The sequence below is a fragment of the Haliotis rufescens genome, unplaced genomic scaffold, assembly GCF_023055435.1.
Source record: "Haliotis rufescens isolate VD_foot unplaced genomic scaffold, xgHalRufe1.0.p SCAF_4, whole genome shotgun sequence".
NCBI classification, from domain to species: Eukaryota; Metazoa; Mollusca; class Gastropoda; order Lepetellida; family Haliotidae; genus Haliotis; species Haliotis rufescens.
Window position 1 is genome coordinate 20138894 of NW_025964112.1, and position 15708 is coordinate 20154601.

The 15708-nt window shown below is 36.2% G+C and overlaps 1 protein-coding gene across 1 annotated transcript; it reads right to left on the bottom strand.

Moving 5' to 3' along the window:
* Positions 1-558: 558 nt before the first annotated feature.
* On the bottom strand, positions 559-13117 carry LOC124132214 (A disintegrin and metalloproteinase with thrombospondin motifs 9-like). Its single transcript, XM_046495996.2, has 7 exons — positions 13021-13117; positions 4262-4618; positions 3955-4045; positions 3078-3361; positions 2138-2311; positions 1573-1720; positions 559-1113 (listed from the first exon to the last, which is right to left on the bottom strand). Exons 2-7 carry the CDS (start codon positions 4610-4612, stop codon positions 1058-1060), a joined length of 1104 nt encoding a protein of 367 aa, XP_046351952.2. The 5' UTR covers positions 4613-4618; positions 13021-13117; the 3' UTR covers positions 559-1057.
* Between the last annotated feature and the right edge of the window lie 2591 nt (positions 13118-15708).

Below are 15708 nucleotides of genomic sequence, written 5' to 3' on the forward strand. Positions count from 1 at the left end.
AAGCATAATGAATTGAAAACTTTTTATTGAAGACCTTTATTCTAGAACTTGTACAACGTTGTACACATAAGATGGCGAATCTTCAGTCCTGTTTTCATGATTAAGGCTCCGAGAATGTATTGAGGAATTAACACCAAATTCGATTTCTTTATTTTTTTATTGAAAGATCGACCAGAATCGTTAGGCAGCCACTGAGTCAATGGTCACACCAATCTGACTAGAATTTTCCTCCGTGGCTGATTTCCGAAAATTGACTTAATCATTGATTTGAATTGGAACTTAAAGTAAGGTTTGGAAGCTATTGAATGTCAGAGTTGACGGGTAACTGTACACTGTATCAATGCAACGGAATTGAAAGTGAGACCTTAATTGGTGACATTTATTGGTGGAGATGTTTGGAGACAGTTGGGGTTATACTCCCAGTGAAATGAGGACAATGTAATGAAAATCTGACTTCAGTTGTCTTTCACGTGTTTCTTCATCCAATTTGTGGTTGTGACTGCATTTTTTAACAGTAGATCACATTATGTGGCTATTTGTAGATGCCAAATAGCCTTATCTTAATGGGTTTTCAGTGTCAGGCCCATTTGGGCCTCCTGACCATGGTAAAGCTGCAATATTGCTAAAAGCCGCCAAAAAACCACTCGCTAGTAATATCAAAATAACAACGATGTTGTACTATATACATGGCGTTGTCGCTTATATTTACTTGAATAAGTGCCAAATATACAGAATAACATGTTAATGTAGGTATGAATATTCCTTTTAGAAATACAATTAAAAATAAAATGTTCGCACTTTGACATTCCTCTTACCCTTAAAGAACAGGAAACTTCATTTAATGAGTCAGTAGCTTGCTGCAAGGTCGCCTCAGAATTCTTTGCCTCTATGTTAGGGGGTTGCGAGAGCCGAAACAACATACCTTAACAATCATATATGTCAGCATTTCGAATCAAATCATGAATTCAGTTTGATAATTGGTCATTTAAAGGTAAAGATTATGCATGGCAGGAATGAAAAGAGCAGTCGTATGTTAACCTCTTTTGATAACTGAGGTTCAAGTATAACTTGTGAGGGGGCATGTCACCTCCCTAGCTGAGGAATCCGGGATAGCTGTAAAAAGATAGGTAAACAATATGAGCTATGTCGAACATAACTGGTTATGTTTTCTAAGCTGGGCACAATTATACAGTTTTTTGGCTTTTAATAATGGACTAGTGTGGTGTTTATAGGTAAACTGTATTATTTTATGAGCTACGGCGGGTTATGGATTATTTGTCACTTAAAACTGATAAGTCCGATATTTCTTGTAAGACAATCGCAAGTTTGTGATCAATTAAACCGCAAAGGCTAAATGAATCTTTTTGTGAAAGAAGTCAAATAAAATGAACTTCGCGCTGCTGAGACGTATGCTTCGAAATGCAATGTATTAGCCAAAAGGTTAATTTCAATCGACTCATAAACACACAGTGATAAAAATAATTCCCCAAATATCTGCTGTTGCGGCTACTATTTTATAATGAATATCTCAACCCTATGTCAAATTTTTCTTCACAACTCATAAGGACTTACCCGTTTTGTAGAAAGGCTTGAGCATCAAGCCGCCATCGGGATAGCAATACCCAGGGAAGCCACCACATTTTAGAAGAACAACAGCCCCTGTGTCATCTCTTTCCATCGATTCTATTATGGCACGCCATCCTGCTGCTTTCCATTCTTGCTGAAATGGCAAACGCTCAACAGAATTGATAAGATTATCAATAGATGTAAACTACTCGGAACATATGCACATGACATACGTGATGAGATTTATGAGTGATTTTATTACCATCTCCATACAGGAATAAGAAACAGGAGTCTTCTCAGGCACCTGTAATCGCTGAGAATAGTTTCTTTTGGTCACTCCATAATGTAACTGACATACTGTTCAAAGAAGTGTGAAACCCAAACGCACTCATACGCTTACTATACGCGATACCAAACATAATGGTTCATATTTCAGTAGCCATGTCCTTATATATCTAGTGAATCTGTTATCACAAGTCTTTGCAAGTCCGAACAACAGTTTTGAGATACATGTGTTAATGTTTTTTTCCTTTTGTTCAATCTGAATGTTCCTTTCAATTCTATTCCTTACGTCTGGTCCTACGATCCATCCAGTGTTTGTCAGGTTCACTGTAAACTCGCCCCTAGTTCCACATGATCTCGGTACACCATAGTGTGTAGTGAAACAGTCCGTGGCTTCGGCGTAGTTTAATTCCTGATTAGAGAAGTCGGCAAATGTCCTGTCATCACGTTGAACATTCATGTTCTGTGAAAACACATGGTTATCCTTAGATAATTATGTAACATATTCAGTTGTGGACTATGGCATTCAACTCTTGTTGTAAATGTGAACAGGCATATACAACACCCCATTTAATTGGATTAACATGTGAGGGCTCTGAGGGTATTCTTATTCATATCTCTGTCACAAACATGAATGAGACAAAATTACTGAAACAATCAGAGCAAATTGGAAGTGACAACCGCAAAAAGAACACCTATTTCACAGGTCTTGACATCCGCCACAATAGATCTAGACATAATACTTGTTACAGACATGTCAATCTGAAGGTTTTTATATCATTATGCTTGTCACAGACCAATCACATGTGCAGATTGTCATACCATCATATTGGTTACAGACATGTCATAGATGCAGACTGTCATACAATCATACATTTCACAAACCTGACTAATCTGCAGATTGCCATACGTCCATACTTGACTGTTAACAGATATACACCAGTATGTGTCAATGGCTGACAATGGCCGAAAGTTGTCACATGTACGTTGACACGTGCGGATTCAGGCTTTTTTGAAAAGATCATTAGTAACCCGAGGCTTGTCCTGCGAGGAGACTTAATGATTGCGTGCCATTGTACCCCGACGATGAAGGACGTTCTTCATAATATCAATCACTGGTTTATATTATTTAGTGCGGTGTTCAGCATAATATGTCAACTATACAGAATAAGGGGAGTGTGAAATAATGTATATGGGATCGAAAAATGCTCTATCAATTGACCATTTACCTCAATAAGGACTCTTATTTTGTGGTAAAAGGCTTCACCGCCGCTTCCTTTACAGTTGAGGACTAGCGATGTTTCTTGATAACAGCCGTTGTTTGACACATTCGGATAAATTCCATAGTTAGGAGTGGGCAGTGTCAGGTACTCCACGGGGGTGTCTGTGTTCATGTTGTAGCAGTATATCCGGGTTCTGTACAGGTCAAAGTTCAGCAGACGCAGCCAGTACTCTCCATCTGTGCTGGAGGGGTCACATTCCTTGACTTCTGCACATGATGATGGTGTCGTCACTGAAGTTGAATGAACGTTTGTATTTGTATATAGGCGGTGCCACTCCTCCACCTTCTAAGTATGGTTAGTGACTATGTTGAAATGGACGCTGCCCTGGGACTTTGGCCAAGCTGTCTGTTTAACTTAAGCTTTAGTTATATCAGTGATCTGATATCGTTCCATAATGTACCCCCCTGAACTAGAAATATAGGAAACTAGTGAAATAGCCGTATTTGTTTCAAATTTAGATAAGTACATTCAATTTAAAAGTGGCAAAAATATCCTCAAATCTGTATGACAAGAACGATGTTTGTGTCAGTTGTAAATAATACCTTACATTCCTTCGATAATATATTAACCATAATCTGATGAAATTACACATAAACGAAAATTTCAATCAAGAAAAGAAAATGTCACTCGTTCTGCCTTGGATGTGCTGCACACAAATGGGCATTCAAACGCATTCCCTAATCAACCTTTTCATAATTTTGTGGTTTTAGCAAGTACATCGTTGCATACTCAAATGACCTTTTGCAATTTATGTGCGTATAAATGTATTATAGTAATCATATCAAGGCCACAACGCAAAAAATAGTATTTCTCTAAAACTTACCAAGTCTCCTACATGTATACTCGACCTTCCCCAGGGGTTCACAGAAACCGTTAACTGAACAGTTGTGATTGGCGCACGCTCCTGCAATTGTCTGCAACGTTTACAAAAACTTTACGTTTTGGGGGGTTTAATATAATCAATACTGTTCGGTTGCAGATCCCCTGTGAAAATACAAAGCCTTTTCTCTTATGTAATTTACGTCAATAGTATATCTCTATTACCAATATATTACACTTCGGTTCGCTTTGGATAAAATTAATACTTCGTTTACCCTTGTAAGCCATTAAATGTGCTTTTTTTATATTACCTTTGGCCACAGTGAGATGTCCGAGAAGACAAACCCAGGTGTTGTCACCAGGTAGCTGGCGTTAAGACCTCCAGGTGATAACGTGGCATGGTTCAGCTGACAGTTGCCAGTGTTGGTGTCAAAGTTGAAAGACTGACACATTTTAATGGACATACAATTGTATGCGCATTTTACTGGTCCCTCTGTCGTCATTGAAGCAATTTCGTGGTTGGGTAGTTTGTTGTTTTGTTGAAGAAGCGGAAAGTTACTGGACTTCGAACATATTTTTGTAGAATCAGCATGATGTTGTGAAAGAACCAATAGAAGGAATATCCCATCTAGGATACTACCTGCTCCCATCACTGCCTCCATTTTATGCTGCAAAATTGAATACTGTCTACAGCTGATAACACGTACTGTAGTGATCACTAAAACGCTTACATAATCATATTCTTCATTCTCTACATGCTGCATCAAATACTCGTCATTACCACCACTGTCGTTGTTGTTACACAGCCTGGGAGGAGGCCAGGAATGGATTAAGTAAGACAACACCTTCTGAATAATGGACTAGTCCTAACTGGAGTACATAGGATTACCACACAGACCAAGTGAAATGTTATGATATGACTAAAAGGCAACTAATCTGACGAACATTTTTTCAAGTTCGAAAATGCATATCCTACACCAACTTGACTTGGTTGTGGTTCAGGGAAATTTGACAGCAAATCGCTACATGAATCAAATTCTTCAAACGCCACCTCTTTCCAATTATTGACCGTCACAAGGAGCTGTTTCAACAGGACAACGCTCCACCGCGCACGGTTCGTGTCACGGTAGACTACCTTCATAATGTCAACATCAACTCCTTGCCCTGGCCGTCGAGATCTCCAGATCTCAACCCAATCGAACACCTCTGGGATGAACTCGATCCACGTGTACGTCAATGTCAGAACATGCCGCTGACACTCCCACAACTGGCTAACGCGTTACAAGCAGAATGGCGCAGAATTCTACAGGACAGAATTCGTACACTTATCCAGTCAGTGCCGAGGAGATGCAGAGTCGTGATTGCTGCCCGGGGCGGTCACACGAGATACTGAGTTCAGCGTTACTTTGTTACCTTATGTGACATGACAATAAACAGTTTTCAAGGCCTTTGTACAACGACAACATGTGACTATCGAGCCCCAAAATTTCATATTTGTATCTATGATATTAAATTAAATATATCGACTTTATTAGGTACAAAAAATTTACTAAATATCTACCTGTGCGTTTCTTTTTTTGAAGAGTGTATATGTTGTACACATGCGTATAACGAACTACGAGTTCGTTATAACCGTAGGTTAGTGTATATATCTTTACATAAGTACATAAAGTACACAAAGTACAAGATTATTTTTCTACTTCTTCTTGGATCACTCCATTCTGATACTTAAATAACATAGGGTAGACCAGTCAGTGCCTTCATCCATGACCTATGTTGTTTTAATGTGTGTGACAAATGGGACGTATAACTAACTAATAGGAGGATACCTTTGACTCAGCTCCATAGCCGTGACGCTGGGAAATGGCAGCATGTATACACTTGAGGGAGAGGCTTCTACTAATTACCGTACCACTGGTAGAGACCAGTAGACGTAAGCGCGGGGTTGTGTATGAGATCGATGGCCGTTGCATAATGGCCGCCAGGAGAGTTAAACATTGAGCTAAAGCAGTGTTGTTTTCACGGGCTTGTTGAAGAAATTCCCAGCGCTACTGTCAATATATCTTCTACTTTGACACATCATTTTGGCATATACAATACAGTCATATTTTTTCAACGTACATTAATAGTTTACTGGTCATATGTTTCAGAGTATTTGTCAATTGTGTTGAGCTTACAGGCAATAAATGTAAATGTAATGTAAAATATAAAACGTCTCATGTAAAACATGAAGTAAGTACGATAGTAAATAATAATATTCAAATCGAATTAAAATACAATGATAACAAGATACATATGTAATCCTAAAGCTTGTATTCCAAATTCACCGCCAGGAGGTAAACTGATTAAATACAGGGAAGAAGCTTGCCCTTACATATATGTAGAGACATCATCTGAATATGACTCGTATATGTAAATTTTACGATACTCTAGCTATCTACACGAACTATTAAGAAATGGACATAAGGTCACGGAGACAAAGGCTATAGATACTATACCATATTCGATTTTTTACACTATTTGATATAATAAATTCAGTTTTTGATATCTACAAATGGATTTGCGATATCAGGAAACATTTCATAATATAGTAAAATCAAATTTGTGATATAAATTCTTTATTTGGTATCCATAAATGAATTATAGATATCAAGTAAGGAATAAATAGTAAAAAGACGTCGTATATATTGTTCTTTGTAGATTGTATTGAGTAACGCGATTACATCACGGTTATGGTGTTAATTGCTGGTCTTGTTTCTGCACCATCATTTCTTTCATCATGAACATCTTTTTTTAAAAACTTTTAATAAACCAATGAAATAATACTAACCCGACCTGCATTTATTTATTTCTCTGTCATTATTACATGTTGACATGTGTCTACTTTTAAGTGTATTTACGTATAATATACATCGTACAGAGTAAGGAATGACACACCATCGTAACATATATGTACTGTATATACATATAGCACGCCGGTACTTTGATGTTATAGCACCCGTTACCCCGAACTACTGTGTAACGGTTCACCCCTTGTTTTCAGACGTCCCATTCAGACAAAAAAGTCAGGTGTGACAGTTATCACAATCTCATATAAAGATATGATACATGCCGACTGACACTCTTGATGTGTCAGTGATTAAGACAACATATCAATACACACGCTTTCTACCTATTCAGTATGTATGTATGATTACATGGCTGTATGTGCGCAGGGTAAGTATGGCTGTATGTACCATTACATGGATGTATGTATGTAAATTATGGGTGTGTATTTATGTATGCATGCGTGCGTACATGATAATATATGAATGTTAATACAACAAGCGGTGCGTGTGAGGATAGATTTAAATACGTTTGACATATTAATATATTTCAACACCTTTTTAAACGGTAAAATTAGATAATTTAAAAGTTAGTAGCATATAAAACTTGAAAGGTCAACAAAAAGATATAATTCTTATAATAGAAGGCCCATAAGGGTATTTAGAAAGGTACCGTAACTCGTTGCGAAAAATAGTTCTCTTGATATAAATACTAGACATTTCCCTACACCCAACTTTTTTCACTATTTATTAAAAAAAAGTTAATAAGAGGATGTTTGGTGGGGGGAATAGATGTATTTTTTCAGAGAATGCTACAACGCGACAATGTCCCTTTTAGTATTCCATATATAGGTACACGTACTAAAACTGGAAATCTTACAAATCCACTAGCATTATCCTACCGTCGCGTTCTGTATTATTGCCATCAAGTAAACAACCAGAACGGCCAAACACCAAATGGGAATACCTCCTCTGGGTGATCTCTTAAATTACAAATGGGCAAAGTGACCGTGGGTATTTTTATGACGTTCATGAAACCATAGAATAGGGCATTCACAATTTACGCACGCTTTCTTCTTAAAGGGAGAAGATGATCTCATGAGCATTCCTTTGCCAATGTCAAGAGACCATGAAACACATTGTTTCAGACAGCGTGGATACAGCTTTAATCCGTCATAAATATTTTAATGTTTCTTCTATGAAAGCACTGTTTACTCAAGTTCACAACCATAAGATGATTAGCATTCTTGAAAGAAATTAATCTTTATGAAAATATATAGAGTTTAGTCCAAATAGTCAGTTTTATTCGTTTTTCAGACAGACAGTTTATTCAGTAATTTAGGCATCAAGGCCCATAGTACAATGCAGATTGGATATTAACATTTCACAAGACCAAATAGCGTCCATTCCAATTTGGAATGAACGTTGGAATGCTTTGGAAAGATCGGTCATTCCAAACTTTCCAAAGCTTGGAAGGATCGATCTTTCCAGAAAATCCAAAATTGGAATGGCAACATTTCCAAACATATTTCCAACACAGGAAATGTTTGGAATTGTTTGGAATTGTTTGGAATTGTTTGGAATTGTTTGGAAATATTGTTAGAAGGAACAAGTTAAAATATGTTATATCAGTAATTTGAACAATAAAAAGACTATGAATTATTTATTGAGTTTAAACTATATATAATAAATAATAAATTTATCTCAAACATTCACCATTGTCTGTCTAGCAAGGGGCTTTTACAGTCGCATTCTCCCTAAGGTGAGAGAGACTTGACTTGACTCGAAAAGACACTTACTTACTTACTTATATTGGAGATTTAACGTGCGCTTTCCGACTGCAAGCGTATGTCGCACACGGGCCCGGCCAGGGTATGTGTGCGTGACTTTATAAGTAATTTGGCGTGTGTGTGTGCGTGTGCGTGCGAGCGTGCGAGCGTGCGAGCGTGCGTGTTCATAACCTAACCTTAATTTTAAACATTGTGTTAGTATATGTCTTATTTTACCTTACCCAGATCATGGCGTTATAATTTGCTTTTATGTCTAAGTGTCTCGTAGACCATACCTGGTCGGATGTTATATTTTACTGTTCGTGTACGTGTTTTAGTATGAAGTGTATATAACATGTGACACTATAATAAACATTATTCTCTCTCTCTCTCTCTCTCTCTCTCTCTCTCTCTCTCTCTCTCTCTCTCTCTCTCTCTCATGTGTTTCCAAAAAGGGGAAAAGTGAGTTTGTGCAACCCAGGAGGGGGGGGGGGGGGGGGGGGGGGGGGGGGGGGGGCTTTAGGGTTTGCTTATTTTTGAGGGCTTGTAGTCCACTGAGGGAGTCGGTTAGGATGAGGTTCTTTTGTTGTTTTTTAGATTGCTGATTGTGTAGTGCTGAGACAACTAATAGGTCTCAAGATTAAGTATTCGGCTGGATGGCAGCTGCCATTTAATTACAAAACAGACAGTCGTCTAGACGGCTCACATGTAAGTGCGCCGACATGTGCCTAAGATCATAAAATGGACAATCTTTGGTAACATCTAATTTATTGTTATCTCACGCCAGAGCTGTGAATAATTCTGTTCATTGAACAATTGGAATTCAGGAAGTTATCAATAATTGTTTTACTTAACATAAGATAAGATAAGTTTTTTACAACATAATATTATGATGTCAGGACGTACTACAGTCAAAACCATATATTTTAAAATCAATTTAATGACAGACTATGATTTCCAAGTCCCGATTAGCAAATCAATGAGGTATCAGTTTCACCACATGTGCACAGATCGCCTATACTTATATATATATTTTTCATAACTATTCTCCAGTTAAAGTCCTATCCTCTTATCAAAAAATCTGTGAGAGTGATCATCATTAACGAAACTCATTCTCGTCAAAGAATACAGAACAAATGAAGAATCAGATGCATACATTTGTGAATAGCACTTAAACTGTGATAATGAATTTTACCATTGTCCATATTATATTATAAATATTAACCATAATATGTATTTCCGAATATATAAACCGAATAATAATATAATATAATATACCGAACAGTCAAGCTGCGATCTCGGAACTGAATCCAATTGCAAGCGGAGACAAGATTACTTCCCTTACCCAAACATGATCGTTGCTCAGAAATGTTCAAATCTATCTTAAGTAAATCATGAAATTAATGCGAGCATGACATTTATGCGAAAAATGCGATCGTCAGTCCCTCTGATTATTTTAATATGTTTCATTTCATCATGATAAAAAAGTTAGTCACTTATAAGGTTACCACGTTGAAAATGGAAACGATCGTTAACAAAAACAACAAAATGTATTCTCTCATCACTCAGCCTAACAGTGATATAACTGCAAATTAAACAATCAAGTGCGCTAAAGTATTACACATGGTGGGTGGAGGACCAGGGGCACTTTGAGTTTGACAGGTGTCATCAACTGGTCAAGTAACATCACGGTTTGTATATTCACGTTGATTGGACAGTCTAGACTTGCGGCGTCATGACGGCGTCTTCAGAACAGAACAGAACTTTATTTCTCCCAGGTTTAGGCTTACGTGGATAACGGAAAATTTTGTTTAAGTGATAGCACATTTGTAATTCAATCTAATATACTTTTCTTGATTGATTATATGGCTGCGGTCGTAGATCCGGATGTATCTAAATATGCTCAGTATATACACAGGGTTTATTGTTATACTATTAGGATTAATAGATACAATTGAGTATTTATACCCTTGATCACTACTTTCACATTTTGATTTGTATGATTTGGGTTATGATTAAATTGACAAAATAAGAAATCATTCCGTGTATATGTGTATTATATATTGTACCCCAATATGTATTTAAATTGTGTATAAATAAGGACACTAGGTTAATTACTGTAATTGATTATTTGATAAACATATTCACATTTAGTTGCGTGATATGTCACAGAGGTAAAGCTAATTCATAACAACTAACTGTCCCATTTATTTGGCTTCTATCTTTTATATGAAACAAATGCTATAACATGGGATGATAAACTTCATTGGCAATAGACGTAGCATATAATTGTCCGCATGAACAGTCTACTCTGTTCCAGATATGTTTATTCATTTTGTCAGCATTTAAATCGTTGCATTCCTGGCTCAATGATTCATTTGACGAAATCTTGTTCCCTGTTTTGAATTACCGTCAGATAGTTCCAGAACAATTATAAAATTCCCAGCCCTATGTGTTGCGCATAATTCCAAGATAATTCGAAGTTCATATTCTTGTACGAACACTTATCAAGATTCATTTATTCCTAGTACTATTATGAACATATGTATATTAGTTCAAATTATAATAATGAGGCCCTCTATATTCTCGAAACGGTCTTTGTTTTACGACAACCGTAAGTCGGTATGGGAAAACAAAATATTTGTTTAATTGTTCAAAGTTCATAGTCTATGTCATATGATTATAGACAAGGAAGATAAGAAATTAAATATAAAGAGTAGCCACTTTAAATGACAGAAATTCTTTTAGTTAAATTTGCTCATGATTTGGTCTTTTCGTGGTACATAGTGCCAAAATACTCTTAATTATTTACTTTCATGTCATTACTAATCTCACATAAGGTCAAGAGTTGTACAACGTTTAACAGATATGATTATGACATGTTGTATCCAAACATTTCCAAACAAATCCAAACAAATCCAAACAAATCCAAGCTTGGAAATATGACCTTGCCAAATATTGGAATGGTCATATTTCCAATTGGAATGGTGGTATTTCCAAGTTTTGGATTTTTTGGAATGGATGATATTTTGTCCAGTGATTTGTCACGTGATGTACATGATTAGATGTTAAATCAAGTTACACATTCCTTATTATAAAGACATGTTTTAAGAATACAGAAACAGCATGGATCATATCAGGATTTTCAGAGATTAGCAGATTTATCACGGTCTTTAAAAATACCTTGCAACATAGGGAGAAATTTATACGTAAAATGGGAATACGTTTCACATATATGTAAGACATGGTATTCATCCTCTAATTCTCCGGATGAACAGTTTGTACAAAAAGAGTTCACAATATTACCGTCTTTGGACCTGCGACATACCTTAAAATTGTGCAATGAAATTCTAAGTTTACAATAAGCTCTGATTAAAGTTTTATCATTTACACAAGTTAAATATCTTTCAGTTTGTATCAATGATTTTACTTTGCTGAAATATCTAAGATAAAGTGATTCAGAAATATTTTGTTGACAAAATATATCCTTTACTCTTTGCTTAAATGAATATAAAAATCTCCCACATCTTGGGAAATCCATACATATGAAAAGCCACCAACAAATAATAGATTTCTCACATCTGAAACCCAATTAGTTTTACCATTATCATCAAGTACCTTTAACATTTTGTAACACTGATATGGGTATCTATCAGGCATCATTCTAAGTAATTTAATCCAATACTTAATTACCCTTAATTGGTTGGCTACAAAGATATTACTACGGCCTGTTTCACCAAGGGTTGTCTTGTTTGAGGCAAACTTACCAACACCTAGAAAACATTTGAAATATGAAGTGCGAACTTTTTCAATTGCAGGGTAATACTAGGCAACCCATATTTCAGAACCATACAATTTTATAGGCATAATTTTACCTTCAAAAATGGTACATGCTGTTAAAAATGACACACAACTATTTTTCCTGAATACATTATAAAGAGGCATAATGGCTTTCGACGCCTGAACAGCTAATATCTTACACGCCATAGACCATGACAATCTAGAGGAGAACATAAGACCCAAATATTTATAGTAAGTGACAACACTCAAGGCAGACGAACCAAGAAACCACTTTTCATGTTTTGCAACATTACGACCTTTTCTAAAAGCTACTGCATTGGTTTTATTCAGATTTACTTCAACACTCCATTTTGAACAGTACCTCTGTAACACATTTAACTGTTTTTGCAAGCCATTTATGGATATTTACGTCTATGGTACACATAACTGTTACATGCTACAGCAGAAATGCTGAAGTTGCTTTCATTAAACTTTGATTGATTGTTATAACTGTATCCAAGACTTTTCGCATTTGCAAAATAGCCGTGAACATTAACTTATTGTAAATAAATAACTCTATACGCCGAAAACAACCAGATGCATTATGTTAACGATCACAGCTATATATCCGTCCTACCTGGAGGGTTTATACGGTATTCAGGATATTGAATGGAAAGTTCTAACTATTATACTAACCTCAAACTGTTGTACCTGATCACGTCGGACCTCGCTACGCAGATTCTTCAGGCAATTGAAGAACGCAGTAGAGTTGACAACGCGCTGAAGTATCGACCTCTCCTAAGTTATAGACACGTCTAACTCAGAGAACAAAACCCCATCTCGTAAAATATTTAATAGCGTACGCACAGCTACACACAGGTAAAAGGTTAAAAATGATATAAAGACAGACAGATTGCATCAAGGCGCATTGATTTTGTTTTGTTTGTTTGTTTGTTGTTTAACATCGCACTCACCAGAATTCCAGCTATATGACGTCGGTCTGTAAATTATCGAGTCTAGACCAGACAATCCAGTGATTGATATCATGAGCATCGATCCACGCAACTGGGATACGATGACATACATCAACCAAATCAGCGAGCCTGACCACCCGATCTCGTTAGTCGCCTCTCCGACAAGAAAAGTCGCCTCTTACGGCAAGCATGGGTTGCTGAAGACCTATTCTACCCCGGATCTTATGACAAAGATAAACCAACTGAAGTTTAACACTAAGCAATAAACCTAACTTAATCCTTAATGCTTTGAGTAAACAGTTACACAAGTCGAACTCACACAGCAAACGATACGTGTAACAGGCTAAAATAAACAGGTTAGCAACAATGATAGTAAACAAGTAAGTACTAATATACAATTGACCCGTTCGAAAGACACAGAGAGTATTAAATCTACAGGGTATATGTCGCCACGAATAGGTTAACAGGCTGTCTTCACTGGTGGAGAGCGACTCCGGCCTTTCATCTTGCGACAAAGAACACTGTCGCGGGCGTAGGAACCAAGTTTGTTCAGTTTATTTCTCTGAAAAAACACCAACGGTGGTACAAGAGATTATAAATATATATAACATATAATATACAATGCAGATCACGATGGTAACAAGCCTCAATACAAAAATAAAGAATTAAAAAAATTAGGCACTTTAACATAATAATGTGTTCAAATGTACAATGAATCTGGACAGATGTTTCAAAGTGGATATATTTTTAGGTGATAACGTTTTACGCAATTTACACATATTTGGCCAGATATAACAATTCTTTGGGATGTAAAGAAGTTGTTGTTGGAGAAGTGCTTCACACCTAAAAAGATAGTGAAATTCGTCTCCAACAGCAGATGAATTGCATAGTGTGCAGACACGGTCTTCTCTCAATAACCCTCTCCATCGGCCGGTTTCAATGGGCAAATGATGATTAGATGTACGACATTGTAAAATTGGCAAGTAGATAGTTTTGGGAAGTAATAGAAAATTTTCGAATTTTGGTAATTCTTTTAAATGTGGATAGTATAAACCTTTTGAACTTGATAAGATACATTCACGCCACTGTTGAATAAATTCGCCTTTAAGAGTTCTCTCGACCTTTGAAATCAGCAATGAAGTAGAGCAAATAGACGGGTTTATGAATACTTCGACAGTCCGACATCATTTAGTATTTTTTTAACTGTGGCTATTCACTTAAACGATTTTGCAGTTGCATCTTAGTCTTTATCAAATAATTTTATAAATATTTAGATAACTTTGTGGGTCCGTTATAATTCGTTAATTTATGCCCGAAGGAAATCATGCGTTTAAATACTTTCTATTTTGAGCGGTTCCCTGCCACGTTCGCCATAAAATTGGGTGTTGAATTCCTCAGACCAGTTACTATTTTAAGAAATTTAATCGCATTTTCTCTATGATTTCTCAATTTTCAACCCCCATATTTCGGAGCAGTAGAGAAAGATTGGCACTACCATCACATCAAACGCCTTCAATAAACAATCTAATGGTAGGTTAACATTTCACGATCTTTTTATTAGGCAGTACATTGCTTTTGTCGCGTTTGCTCTTAGTGATTTCATACAAAACACAAATTGTCTATTTATGTGAAAATTTATACCAAAATATGTATAATTATCAATAATCTCCAGTATCTTTCCCCCAAAATGAAATATTGATTTGGTTGATTTGGCTGGACCCCCTCCAAAGATTATTATTTTTGTTTTTGAGATATTTACATTTAGCTTCCATTTTAAGCAATATTGATTACAGGAATCTAATGATTTTTGTAATTCAGATTGGGTATCGCTAAATATGACTGTATCGTCTGCATAGAGTAATACTAAAATATGTAACCACACTGTGATGTCATTTCTTTATATACAATCGAATCAGATCCCTTGGCATCCTTGTTTTGTAAGATACGGTTCAAGATCATTTACAAATATTCAAAACAATAGTGGTGATAGATTTTCGCCCTGTCTAACACCTGACTGAGAAGGGAAATACTCCGATTCTGCATTATTTGATTGTACCATTGATTTAATATTACTGTACATATTTTTAACTAAAGTTAGGAATCGGCCCTCAATTCCACTGTTTTGCATTTTAGACCAGTCCTACTCTCCAGACAGTATCAAATGCTTTTGTAAAATCTATGCATGCACAATAAAGTTTTGTTTTTGATAGTTTCAAAATATGCATCGACGAATGGATAACGATTATATAACATATTATATTGCTGTATCAGCAGTTTGAAATCGTTTCCTAAATCCCGACTGTGCTGGAGTTAGGATATTATTGGAATCTAGAAATTTTGTCAGCCGTTCCTTTAGGATACTGGTGAATAGTTTTCCGGAACAGCTTAATATCGTAATAGGTTTATACGA